Source organism: Elephantulus edwardii, unplaced genomic scaffold, assembly GCF_000299155.1.
Source record: "Elephantulus edwardii isolate Elephantulus edwardi_28Jun2011 unplaced genomic scaffold, EleEdw1.0 scaffold00005, whole genome shotgun sequence".
NCBI classification, from domain to species: domain Eukaryota; kingdom Metazoa; phylum Chordata; class Mammalia; order Macroscelidea; family Macroscelididae; genus Elephantulus; species Elephantulus edwardii.
Window position 1 is genome coordinate 31,787,388 of NW_006399755.1, and position 13,860 is coordinate 31,801,247.

General features: G+C 41.0%; 1 protein-coding gene across 1 annotated transcript in view; it reads right to left on the minus strand.

Moving 5' to 3' along the window:
- NFIA (nuclear factor I/A) overlaps positions 1-5,049 on the minus strand; it is a 522,110-nt gene extending 517,061 nt beyond the window's left edge. The window contains exon 1 of the mRNA XM_006879777.1: positions 4,696-5,049. Coding sequence (XP_006879839.1) covers positions 4,696-4,698 — 3 coding nt within the window. The 5' untranslated portion in view covers positions 4,699-5,049. The remainder of the gene's footprint in view (positions 1-4,695) is intronic.
- Between the last annotated feature and the right edge of the window lie 8,811 nt (positions 5,050-13,860).

Consider the following 13,860-nt stretch of genomic DNA (forward strand, 5'->3'; position numbering starts at 1 on the left):
CCGCTGGCGCGCGCTCGCTGCCTCGCGCTGCCTCGCGCTCGCTCGGCACCCCCTCGCTTACCCGCCCCCCCAGCGCATGACTGGGGAACGCAGTGAGGAGCGGTTCCAGTCTGTACTCCCGGGCAGCTATAGGCTGCCACAGGATGTGCTTAAGCAAACAAAACTACTTTTTCTCGTCCCCATCCCCCCAGCCCCCACCGCAGTCCTTCGTGGACCTTGTGGGAGGATTTGGGCAAGTTTACGGGGCTGGCCCCGCACCTCTCAGAACGTGGTGCGGGCACACCAGGGACCCAGGATAATGCCTAGGGGGAAATTTGCATGTATGCAAATGTGTGAAAAATCCAGCCTCCTAGGTAACTTTTTTCCCCTCTGAAATGCGGTATAGCTCAAAGCTTTGTAAGCTCGCCAGTGGAGCTTTCTATGGGAATAGATTCGTCGGCAGACGTAATTATGCACAAAATCCCGAAAACTTTGTACAGCTTCAGTCCTGTGGCATTCAGAAGCAGGAGTTGGGGAGAATCATTTCACATAGAAGATTCACCGGATTGGGGGAGTGGGAGTGAGTATGGGGAGGGGGGGGAAAGGATGGCTAATAAGCATTCTCCCTCCCAGGGCTGTGAAACTAGTGGGTTTGAATACAGACACCATACAAAAAGTTCTATCACATTTAGAAACAACAATAAAAGGGGGGGGTGGAATTGTGAAAAGGATGTACCCTTAGGGGAGAGACGTATCGTAGTCCACAAACTCATGTCCAGAACTAGACATAGTTCATCACTACTTTCTCTGTTCAAGGAGCACCTTTGGAAAGGTGCCTTATAAGAATCCCCTTTTTTCATCCCCCAGGTAATGGTTCTTAAAATGGAAAAGAGCTTCCTGCAATTATTTTAGGTTTGCTAAAAGTATTGTTTTGGCAGAAAAAAGGGGGGTGGTTTTTAGGGTTTGGCAAGATGCCAGTAAGCCTGCTTTTCCAGTTTTTTTTTTACCTCATTTTTTCCCCCTCTAGGCTCTCCTGTCTCCTGGAAAGTATACCTTCCCTCGTCCAAACTCTCATCCCATCTCTCCCGCCTCTTCTCCTTTACTCCACTCTGCAGCCTGCAACATTTGCATGACCTTCTCAGAATTCCAAAAGGAAGAAGGAGGTTATTACATTGAAAGACACTGGCCCACAGACAAGAAAATGTGCACCTGGATGGAATTTATTTAGCTAGAGGGTCTCAGACAAGAAGAAATTTCTATAGGAATGTCCACTCTGTTAGTGAGAGTGATGAAGTGATGTGTTAAGACGACACTTGGGCAGATCTAGAAAAGAAACAAAGGTGAGGAGTACGAAATACACTACTGGAGGAAAAGCAAAATAAATTCCCCTGAAATAGTCTACATCTGTCTAAAGTTATTTGTGTGCATGTTCTTCATGAATTTATTACTAAAACAATACCCAAATTTCGTAAGAGACAGTCTCACGCCCTTCCCCCCGCCCCCACCCCAAAATCCTTGAAAATGTCACAGACTCTTTTCTAAGGGGTTAGGGGAAATGGCTGAAGACTTTAATGGAAGAGCCCCGCTTTATTCTATCTAAACAACTGCTTCTCTTTGGCTTCTCTTGGTTTTCAGCGGAGGAGAAAAGTCCCAAAAGCTAAGCCGAGTAACAGAGACAACATCCTGGCCACGAAAAATCTTTGCTGGGATCTATAACTTCAATGCTCTCCAAGTTTCCTCGATAGAAATTTCTGGCTGACAGTACCAACATGTAACTGAGGCACAGTGAGAAGTTATTGTTCCGAGTCTGTACTCAGGGGAAGCTCTCTTCTAGAGCAAATTAAAATCTTACTTTCAGTGTATTAAAAGATACATTTCACATCTGCATTTTTCCAAAACAGTACAGATTCTTGCTTTTAGATGTTTCTCAAGGAAGGGGGAGGGGAGAAGAATTGGCACGTCGCCCTGTATTTTTTTTTGTAATGGGTAAAAGTAATTTAATGCTGATATTTCAACTTTTAAAACTTCTTTTGTTGCAGCAGTCGATGTGCCCGCGATTTCCAGCTTTTTGCGGTTAGCAATATTATCTTAAGTAACTTTTGGCGCCCTTCTTAAGACTTTTGGATACGGGACGATTGTTTGCGCCCTCTAGGCAAGGGCTGGATCCAAGTTCAGCACCAAAGCCCTTCACATCCGCTCCTGCTTTCTCTCCTATCTCCGCCAGCTCCCGCTCCCCTCCCCCGCGGAGGAGGGGGGCAGGCGGGGGAAACACACTACAAAGCACAGTTCCAACTACAGCCTTTGGAAACAAGACAGAAAATACAGTAGAAGAGTTACAGTTTTACAGTTACAGAAAGGCTTCTGGTAACTTTCTCTCCAACAGACATAAATTTAAACAGAGAGAGAGAGAGAAGAGAGAGAAAAGAAAGAGAGAGAGAGAGAGAAACAGAAAGAGAGAAACAGAGAGAGAGAAACAGATGTTCCCTGAAAGGGCACTCTGGGGGTAAAAAATATTTTCTACTCTTTCTCCTCTGCCCAAGTTGCAAAAGTAAATCCTTGTCCAGAGTTCACAAAGAAGGTGAGACACTCTAGAGAGCTAAGGATGGGGCCATGAGGAAAGAAAGAAAGGACAGTAGAAAGCAATATGGGAGACACAGGTAAAGTACGAAAACTAGTTTACTGCAATCATATAAATGACCCATTGTTAGGAAGGAAGGATAAACCCCTTATTGGAAATAACCGCTCCAATCATTTATTTTGCAAGTGTTAGGAGGCTGCCTTGAAATGGGATTGTCTCTGCGCAAAGGAGGCTGCTGTCATGCTCTCTGCTATCCATATTCTTCTTGGCACAAAGCCCAGCCTTGCATTTACTGTGTTTTATTTGCAGAAACGTTACCTTGCCAGCTTTAGTGAAATCCTCTTAGATATATAAATTACGTCAATAAGGTTTCACTTATATGTACATCTCAAATACCTCTCATTTCAAAGGTTACTTAATAGGAAGATCTTATTAATATGATTTAAATTTTAATGCCCGAAGAAGTAAAGGTAAAACTGGGTTCCTAAGTGACAACACCATTAACTCTGTAGTTCTTACCCAGACTAACTTTATTAACTAGCATTTTCCAACATTTTTCTTCTCTGGCATTTGACCTGTTGGTCACTCATGTGCAGATTTTTTTCTTACATGTATATAATCCTAAATTGAATCATTTTACTGAACTAAGCATCCAAGTGGGCTTTAATTTCAAATTTCCAAACTGGATTTGATTTGAAGGCCCAAAGCCTAGGAAAATAGCTCAATGGGAACTTAATCCAAAGATGGGTAAGAGCCCATATTATTGTCCATTTACTTCCCAACAAAATTAGGTGTCTACATTGCTCATCGAGAAGGAGGACATGGACATATTTTAGTCCGAGGCTGCCACTTACTGTCTCCCAGACAGGCTACTGCAATTGGTTTCCACTGGATTGGTGTCAAGGACTTGTCTAAGGCCAGACTCCAGCTAAGAGCAAGTCAGCAATCTTCCACATTCAGAAATGTCATAGAAGTTGTGGTAACACGGAGAAACGTGAACCTAGCCAGTCTCATGGTCCTGTTTACTACTGACCATATATTTAAACAGCAGAATCCAAGAAAAGCCAAGAAAAACCATCCCACCATCCCCCTCATGCTTCCAAATGTATAAAACAGCTGTCAGGCCACCTGTGAAACACTCTCTCCCTCAAAACTGTTGTTTAAAGTTCTAGAGGAGAGGCTCACTCATTCCTTCAGAGGACTTGAAAAGCCAAAGCACCTATGATAATCAAAGAGAGGTGTTTTGTAATGCTGACTGTGCATTATGCTACTTCCCAATGCTCTCTACTGCCCCACAACTCCGTCACGTTTCAAAGTCACGCCTTTCTTAAAGAACTTGAACTTCACCTTCCCAGTTAACAACGTCGCCAGATTTAAAAATAATTAATTCAAAGTTAAACATTGCTCTAACAGAACTTTCCTGACTTTCTCCAAAGAGCCATGAAGAAGGCATAAAATTCATGCAAAATTTCCTGGTCAGCTCTTTTGTTTCTTAAAGTCGAAAACTCTTTTCTTTTGTGCTTGCTAAATCCGGAAGAGCCCTGTAGGTTTGACAGCTTGAAGCACACCAGCCCCCTCAGAGCCGCAGAGAACTTCAGATGTCCTCTGCCCCGCCCCCTTTGGCTACTGCGAACCATTGTACAGCCGAGCTTCCTCATGATTGGATAAAGCTTTTGTCAATCTCCTATGTTTGTCCCATTGATTAGGGGATCGAATCGTCAATTATTCTCCGGGTCCAGACATTTCTTTACGGGTTAGGTTGACTGCTGAGGCCAGACGTCTTTTTACAGAATCAAGCACGTATGGGATTTTTCTCCCCTCCCTTTCTAGAACCGAGCAAGCGCTGGGCGGGGGGTGAAAATCTGTCAAGCTCAGCAGTTTTTTCAAATCCTGAAGGGGAAAAAAAAAGGAAACAAGGTCTGATGCACGCTGCAAAAAAGCCATCCGCAAAGCTACATCTTTAAAACAAACCCATCACAATAGACATTTATCCAGCAATCACGTAAATGCATATGCAGTGCAAACTAAAGAAAATGTTAAAGTCTTAACCATTAAGCAAAATCATTCTAGCATTATTGTTGTTTATAAAATGCACACCGTATAAATGCAAAATAGAAAGTTTAAGATGTACCACGTACCATTGCAACGTAAAAAGAGTACGTGAAAACTTTAAAATGCTCAGACGAATTGCTTCATTTGTTGTCACCTTTTTTTAAAAATGCATTAAAGCAAAAATCTACATAAACTTGGAACCGTTGAAAACCCGGAAGAGATTTTTTTTTAAAGCAGTTGGCCAATTGCAGGCTTCTTGGAGATTTTTTTTTTTTTTTACTCCAAATCAGAAGGCTTTTGCAATTGCAATGCGCGCGCGCTCCCTCTCTCAATGTCTCTCCCTCGCTCGCTCGCTCGTTCGCTCTTTTGAAAGCGATCCAACCTGGGCTGTCTGGTTCTCAGATTCTCCCTCTTTTTGCCTTGTGTGCTTTGGACTGTACGAGACTTAGCAGAAGTTGCCATCGATTCGGCAGTCCCTTTCTCTCGCTACCCCCTTGTTTATTTCCGCAATCGCTGCAATTTGCATAGTAACCACGCAGGAGGCGGTGGCAGCGGCTGTTTGCGGAGGGGGCCCGAGAGGGGGCAGGGAAAGGCCTTGGCCCCTCCGCCCCGCCTCCCGCTTCTCTCTCCGCCAATCTCCTCCTCCCCCGCGGCGCGTGGCCAATAGGAGCCCCGGCATTCAGCGCAAGCTCCGGTCCGGACACCGTGTTGAAGAAAAGCCCCAGTGTTACTAGGCCCAGCTCGTGGGGCTCGCGTTTTTGGCGCAATTGAAGTTCCCCTGCAGGCGGACCTCGCGGCTGGTTTGGGGGCGGGGACGGAGATGTGTGGTTAGTGTACCTAGGCCTGTGGTTGTGCGGGTTTGCACGTTTTAATCAAGTCTGCACACCTGCTTTCTCCTTTTTCCAGAGCCTCTTGTGAGTGATTAGGCTAGTTCATGATGGTTAGTAAAAGATTTAACCTTTATTTGCACTAGTGTAGACCAAGAGTTAAAGATCCTCTTTGGTGTATTAAATCAAGAGAGTGCAGAATGTCATAGTGAAATAAAGCTGCTACCCTAGGTTCGGGTAAAAGACGTGCAGTGGGTCTATTCTCTGCAGATGACTGAATATAAAATCATTAGGTGGGCTCCCACAAGAAAAAGCAGGAGGCAAGGTGAAATTCAAATTTCATTGCCTAAATCTCTTTTGTCAATAGCCTTACAAAACCTAGGCTTCACAAAGTTTAGCACAACCCACCCCTCCCAAGAATAGGGGCATAGGAGCTTTGTAAAGGAATGGGGGTTTAAAGGAGGCTTTTAAAAATCATTGAAATATTAAGTCCTTCATCTCAGTGATTCATCTCGTTTCATTAACTCAGTTCCTTCCTTTAAGAGGACAGAATCTGAATATTTCATTGTCAACATTTTATGTATTTGGTGTTGTTGGGGGTTTTTTTTGGTTGGGCTTTTGTTTTGTTTTTTCATTGTAGCCTTGAGGGTGGAGGAGGTGAAAGTGAAGAGAAAACACTGAAGGAAGAGACTATCCCTTGAAGTGGAAAGCCTCCCTGCTAGGCTGTTGTGGTTTTGGGGGGTTTTATATATTTATTTATTTATTTTAATGGGTTTGCTTTTGCACCAGTTAAGCAGCTCAAGGCATTTGCTGAAGAAGCGAGTTGAAGAAAAATACGCTTAGCACCCTTGATCAAAATTATCTAGTAGGAAGTTGAGAGGCAGACTGACAGTTGTCTGATTTTCCTCAATGTCCTTACTAAAGATACCTGATTAATGAATTCATTAACAACAGGAACTTGCACATTTAGTCTTGCACTTTGCAACTAGCTAACTGATGCAGTGTGACAGGCAAGTACTGTAGCTTTGTTGCTCCAGTTTGCCCCTTGTGGCTTCAGGTATGGTCTTGCTAGAGGAAAGCCTTATCTAGGGCTCCCTAAGTACACACTTCTAGTTGGCTTATCCTACGTTCACCCTTGAAATACACAGAGTTAGAGTTAGTGACAAAAGTTTTATAGTTTTTTGTTTTGTTTTTAAAGACTAATTAAAGTAACCACAAAAGTTTTAGGCCCAGATCTACTGAGATTTGGCAATATGACCTTGCAACAGTTAACACTTATAAAGTAGGAGATCAACCTACTGTGAGAATGGAAGAGCTATGTTTTTCTTTTTCCAAGAACTCAAAGACTTTGAAATGCACAAAAGGTATCAACCTGTATCTCCTTCTCTGTGGATTCCATGGTGGAATAATCCCAATGCAAAGCAAACCTGGCCTTGCCAGTAGTTGATAAATTGATAATAGAGTTCATTAACTCATTTTAATATGATAGATTGACTACATTGGCACAAATGTCCTTTAAAAAATCTATCCAGAGTATTGAAGAGCAATGGTGTCACTTTGGGAACTAAGGTGTGCTTGACACAGGCATGGTCTTTGCAATCACTTGCTATGCATCAGAGAGCTGGACAATGACTAGGGATTATAGAAGGAGAGAGTTGATGCCTTTGAGTTGTGCTGGAGAAGAATATTGAATATACCATGGACTGCTAAGAAAATGAACAGGTTTATCCTTGAGAGGGTTAAACTGGGCTGCTCCTTGGACGCACGGATTCTGAAGCTTCATCTGACATACTTTGGACATGTTGCAAGGAGGGATCAGTGCTTGGAGAGGGACATCATGCTTGGAAGGGTGGAGTGACAGCGCAGGAGAGGAAGACCCTCTATGATGTAGATTGATTCAGTAGCTGGAGTAGTGGGAGTGAGGGAGTGTCAGAGATAGCGAGACAGGCACAGGACAGGGCAGGGTTTAGGGCTGTTGTACACAGGGTCGCTGTGAATCACAGACAATGCAATGGCACGTAACAACAATTTATGTATGTATGTATGTATGTATGTATTATATATATTCCGAACCAACCCAAAGCTGACCCCATCTGGTGAGTTTTCAGAGGCAGTTTATCAGTTAATTGCATCGGAGGAGATTGCCCATCCTTTTCCCATGGAGCCGCTAGTATATTCGAACCATGTGCCTTTGGGATTGCAACACATCTTCTTACCACTAGGCTACCAGTGTGTGTATGTATGTATATATATGTATATTGATGGTCTAGTAGTAAGAAGCTGCACTGTAATGCCAAAGCATGAGGTTCGAATCAACCAGCTGATCCAAGGGAGAAGTTTGGGCAATCTTCTTCAGTGCAATTAACTGCCTTTGAAAACCTGTGCGTGTATAATCAACTCCTTAGCACCAGCACTCAGGAGATCAAAAGATGGATTGGATTGGGAAAAATCTTTCGGCAAGGACCTCTACAGAGTACTATCGAGCAACAATGTCAGTCTAGAGACTGAATGCACCTGAGCTAGGCCATGGTCTTCTCAGTTGCTTGCTATGTGTCTGAGAGCTCAGTAATGACTAAGGATGACAGAAGAATCATCGATGCCTTTGAGTTGTGGTGCTGAACAACAGTATTGAACAAACCATGGACTGCCAAGAGAACAAGTAGGCCTGTCCTAGAGAGGGTGAAACTAGTTTGCTCTTTGTATTTTTAAGGCTCTGTCTTATGTACTTTTGGCATCTCACCAAGAAGGATCAGTCCTTGGAGAAGGACATCATGTGTAGAAAGATAGAGGATCAGTCAGTGCAGAAGAGGAAGACTCTGGTGAGATAGATCGACACAGTGTCTGTGCGGTCAAGTGTTTCAGAGCTGGTAAGATTGGCTCAGGACAGGACAAGTTCAGAGCTGGTTTTCATACGGTTGCTATGGGTGATAGCTGACTTGATGGCACATAACAATAACATATATACATAAACAGGTTTAAGTCTTTTTTTGTGTGCTGAAGTTTTGGCTTTTAGTGAGTTTTTTGGGTTCCTCCCCAACTTATCTTGATCTAGTCATTAGCAACCTAACATGGACTTGGGGGTTCAATGTAGGTTGTAGCATTGACTCTGGCATGTGATTTTGGGAAAAATTATTGAGCCTCTATAAGCCTTAGGTTCTTCAACTGGAAAATAGAACATTCTATATGCTCTGCATACAGTAGCTATAATGATGATGATGATAATAGTAATAATAATAATAATAATATTTTTGTTGTTAGTTACTATCCAGATGTAAGTTGTTATAACTCATAACAACCCTCAAATACTGATATTATTTAATGTAATTTTCTAGGCACACTAAATAAGAGCTGAGAATGAAAAGAATAGTAAGATATTATCCGTGCCTTGGAGACAACTTAAAATCACAGGAGACAACACACCAAGTAAAACCATAATGTAATGTGAGCAGTGGGAGTGCAGATATTATAAGGACAGATTTTGTCTGGATGTACCAATAAAGGGAACCATAGAAGACTAAAGGAATTGTGTAGGCCAGAAGTACATTTTGTAAATGAGGAAGAGGGCATTCTTTTCTGGGAAAACAGACTGAGCAGACACAGAGATGTCAATGAATGCAATAGTTGCTGAGAATGCAGATGTATGTGTGTCAAGAGAATGCTAATGGCCTAGACCATAGGGACTTGCTTGCTAACTTAAAAGTCATACCTCTCTGCTGTTTCAACTCAACTAACTTCTCTGTGGGAGAAAGATGGAAAATATCCTCCGTTTTGACTGATTTAGAAACTCAGTGGAGGGCCAGTTAAAAGTTCATCCCAATTCAACAGCAATGCATTTGAATTTGAGTAGTTGGTTAGTAGTTGAGTAGTCTTTAACTAGTTGTTAGGTTCAACAGCACCTAATTGGTTCACACTGTCTGTACAGCAGAACAGAACTGCCCAGTTGGCACCATCCACAAAACTGCCCTCTGTATGTGTTTCTATTGTTGCAGTCGTTGTCGTTCCATCTTATCCCAGGTCTTTCCCTTTTTCACTGACCAGTAGGATGTCTTTCTCCAGGGGCTGCTCCATCTTTGATAATATGACCAAAGGACAAGACACACAGTTTTTCCATTCTCTCTTCTTAGGAGTCTTCTGGTTGTACTTCCCTTAAAGCAGATTTGTTCACTCTTCTGTGAGTTCATGACATGCTCACTTTTCTTCACCCAACATCATAATTCAAAGGCATGAATTATTCTAGTCTTCCTTATTCATTTCCCAGTTTTTACACGTATATATTGTTGGTGGTGGTGTTGTGTACTGTCTAGTCGGTACTGGCCTTTAGCTAACACTTCAGCAGGTTTTCGGAGTCATTTGATTGATTGCTTGGAAGGAGATTGCTCACTTTCTCCCCTGGAGCAGCTGGTGGACTCAGGCTTCAGGATTGCAGTGCAGCTTCTCACCACTAGGCCACCACACAGGGTGATAGCAAATGCATGATATCTTTGTTTTCTAATCCTATAAAGAAGTCCTTTGAAGCAGATTTGCTCAATGTAATTAATTATTCTATTTCTGCACTACAGCCCTCGTGGGTGTTGATTGTGGATCCAAGTAAAATAAAACCTTTGATGAATGCAATCTTTTCTCCCTTTATCATGATCAGTGATTTGTTTAGTTGTGAAGAGCTGAGAATGAAAATCATAATAAGGATTATATAATGAAAATCTTTATTGTCTTTCTGTTGACATAGAATCCATACTGAAGGCTATAGTCTGATTTTCATCAGGAAGTGCTTCAAGTCCTCTTTTCTTTCAGCAAGGGAGGTTGTGTTATCTGTACATTGAAGGTTGTAAATAACTCAAACTCATTTGCCTTGGAGTCACAATCAACTCAGAGTTGACCCTCCAGCAGGTTTTCAGAGGCTGTAAATTACATGAGAAGAGATTGCTCATCCTTTTGCCTTGGAGCAGCTAGTGGATTCAAACCACTTGCCTTTGGATTAGCAGCGTAACTTCTTATACACCAATCACAGAGCTCCCTGTTTGCTACTGAGTCTTCCTTTAATCCCAATGCCACATTTTCCATCATATAGTTCAGCTTCTTGGATTATTTGTCCACCACAAATACATAATAAATATTATAAAAGCATGTAAACCTGACATACACCTTTCCTAATTTTAAATCATGTATTCTCTTTTTGTGTTCCAAAGACTACCTTTTGTCTATGGTCTATGTACAGATTCTGCATAAATACAAGTCACTATTGTAAAAAAATATTTCCAATTTTTTGTAATGTTAACTATCATTAGTTAGGATCCACACAGTTTTAGTGCCTCTGCATAGTTAATAAAATATAAGTAAACATCTTTCTGATATTCTTTGCTTTCAGCCAAGATCCATGTGACATCTGTAGTAACAACCTTTGTTCTGTGGCCTCTTCTGAATCCAGCTTGAATTTCTGGAAGTTTCCTGTTGATGTACTGTTACGAATGGATTTCTTTTTCACTATATTCAGAAAAATTTTATTTGGATGTGATGTTAGTTGTATTCTTTTATAATTTCCACATTTTGTATTAGCTTGTATTACAGTGACTAGAAATGAAGTTAGAAAAGAAGGCATAGGCAAGGGTTGAGAGAGTTGTGAACTGTTTGAAATTTTATTGAAGGATTTGAAAGGTAAGCAAAAGTATTTAAGAAAAGGATTTCTAGAGTAAGATTTACAGGTTAGATTATTGCAATAATGGACGCTGAGAAACAAATTATAAAGATCTCAGAGAAGATCAAGTTTTTTAACTATTTAGTAGCAACAAGATTAAATGAAAAAAGAGGGAGACAGGAAAGAACGTAAGATAAAGGGGGGAGTTATGCAAAAGAATCATACAATGGACATTAGAAATCAGGGAGTTTGACTAGCAAGGATAATTTCGGAATAAACTTTGTTCAGATGTTCCTTGAAATGCAATTACAGAAATCTAGAATAAGGCCTTCTTTTGTATTCATAAGGTAATAAGAACTGAGACATGTGAAATGTGGCACCAAGGGAAAAATATTGTGTACACAGTGAACCGCCAAAAGAAAGAAGCCATCGGTTTTAGAAGTATAAGAAGGTTCCTTTCAACTGAAAATGGTAAGACTTAGGCTTTCAACTAAAGGACATTATGGTTAGTTAAGTAAGGATCAGTGAAAATGTGATGAGATAGATTGACATATCAGTCACAACAATGAACTCACACATACCAACAGACACAAAGATGGCAAAGTTCCAGATAATATTTCTTTCTTTTCTTTTACATGTAAAGTTGCCATGAATCAAAGCTAACTCTATAGCAACTTATAAGAACAACACATATTAATAAGGTCAGTAGCCAGCATGCTCCTTGGAGGCAAGGATTCTAAGGCTTCATCTGACATACTTAGGGCATGATGCAAGGAGAGACCATTCCTTGGAGAAGGACATCATGCTTGGGAGGGTTGAGGGACAGCGCAGGAGGGGAAGACTCTTGATGAGATGGATTGATTCAGTGTCAGAGACAATAAGGTTGGCACAGAATAGAGCAGGGTTTAGGACTCTTGTACATAGCATCACTATGAGTTGCAAGCGAGTCAATGACACATAACAACAACAGCAACAACATTGTAATAGCAGTAGTAGGAAGCCACACTGTATTCCCAAAGACCTGCAGTTCAAATCCATTACCTGCTACATGAGAGAAGAATTGGTAATCTCCTCCTGTGCCTCTGAAAACCCCCTAGAAGGTTAGCTATGAGTGGGTTCTGACTCAACAGCACACAACAACAAAAACAACAATAGTAAAAGAGGTTCTCCTTATCCCACAAATTGCTTCTCCTATATCCTTAAACCTACCAAAATGAAAACAACCTAAAAACAGCAAAAGCTCAACTAGCTTGCCTGTTTACTCTGTGTTGACTCTCCGCCTCCCGCTGTAGCCTTAACTCCACCACGCCACTGAGGAACTAGCTACATACTGACTAGGGTGACTTTGGGTTACCTGCTTCACTGAGGTAATCATATTTCCATGTAGCCTGGCTATAAGCCTTGAAAATTATAGTCCCTTCCAGGAATTGTGCTTTGTTGACCCACATAAAAAGTTAATTATCTTGTGAAGCATTGATATGGAAGCTAGAAGATCATAATATTACAACATTTGGAACATCGGGCAAAATCATGTCTATATATATTTTTAATAATTCATTCAAGTTTTAATTTGTGAATTTAGTTGAATGTTAATAGAGATATATTTTACATTTTTTTAGTTATTTGCCTAAATCATAGATTTACTCTTTGTTTAGTGTATTCTTATATACTATTATGAATACTGGTACTCAAATGACCAACACTACAATATAAACAACAAACAATAGAAGGGGGAGGGAGTAGGAATTGATAAAGCTCCCAAACAAGAAAGTTGTAATAGACTTTGTCCCACAAAATCTACTTTCTTTCTAACAGAGGCTATTTAAATGAGCAATGGGCGTTTATGGTTCCCAGCCTTCCTTGAAGCTAGGTAAGATGTAAGATTAAGCATTTTTCACGTGTATATAAGGAGAGTTGCTGAGTGCAATTCCTAGGTCACTTGCCTAAAAAAATTTGTCCTGGACATGTATTTTTGTTGCTGTTGTTGTTGTTATTGTTAAGTGAGATTTTAATGAAAGTTTATAAAGAACTTGAATTTCCAATTATTCATGTTGCACATTTTCCTCCCTGCTCCCCCTCCCCCCAAAACACTATTTTCTTTGGAGAAAAAAGTTCTTTCATTGTTATACAGAGTTCCACCCCCAACCCCACCCCACCCCACACAGGTGACTTCACTATGTAGTTCTTATTTTATTAAATGCTGAAATAATGCTATTTAGAAACCAAACTTCAAGTATGCAGAAGAATGCCTATAAATATAGTCCAGAGAAACAAGATGGAAGGAACCTGAATTCATCAATAACTTTATGGATCAGAGTAGACTCTCCAGCCTAGATCACTTTTAATGTTTCCATGTCTCTGATAAAGATGAGAATTAGCCTTGAATTCAGTATATAATATAATGTTATACTGCCTTTTGGGTTTCTCTCATAGCCCTTCCTCAACTTGGAATAGATCTCACTTTATTATATTATTAGCCTTCTATTCCAGGCTAGGGATATTGTAGATAATGTTAGATGGATCTTAGCTGAAAGCAGGTAATACCAGAGGAATGTATATCTGTGCTTCATTGATTATGCAAAGACATTTGACTCTGTGGATCATAACAAACTGTGGCTGACTCTGAGAAGAATGGGAATCCCAGAACACTTGATCGTACTACTGCGAAACCTATATTTGGACCAAGAGGCAGTCGTCAGAACAGAGCAAGGAAACACTGCATGGTTCAAAATTGGGAAGGGCGTACGCCAGGGATGTGTCCTGTCTCCATACCTTTTCAACCTGTATGCAGA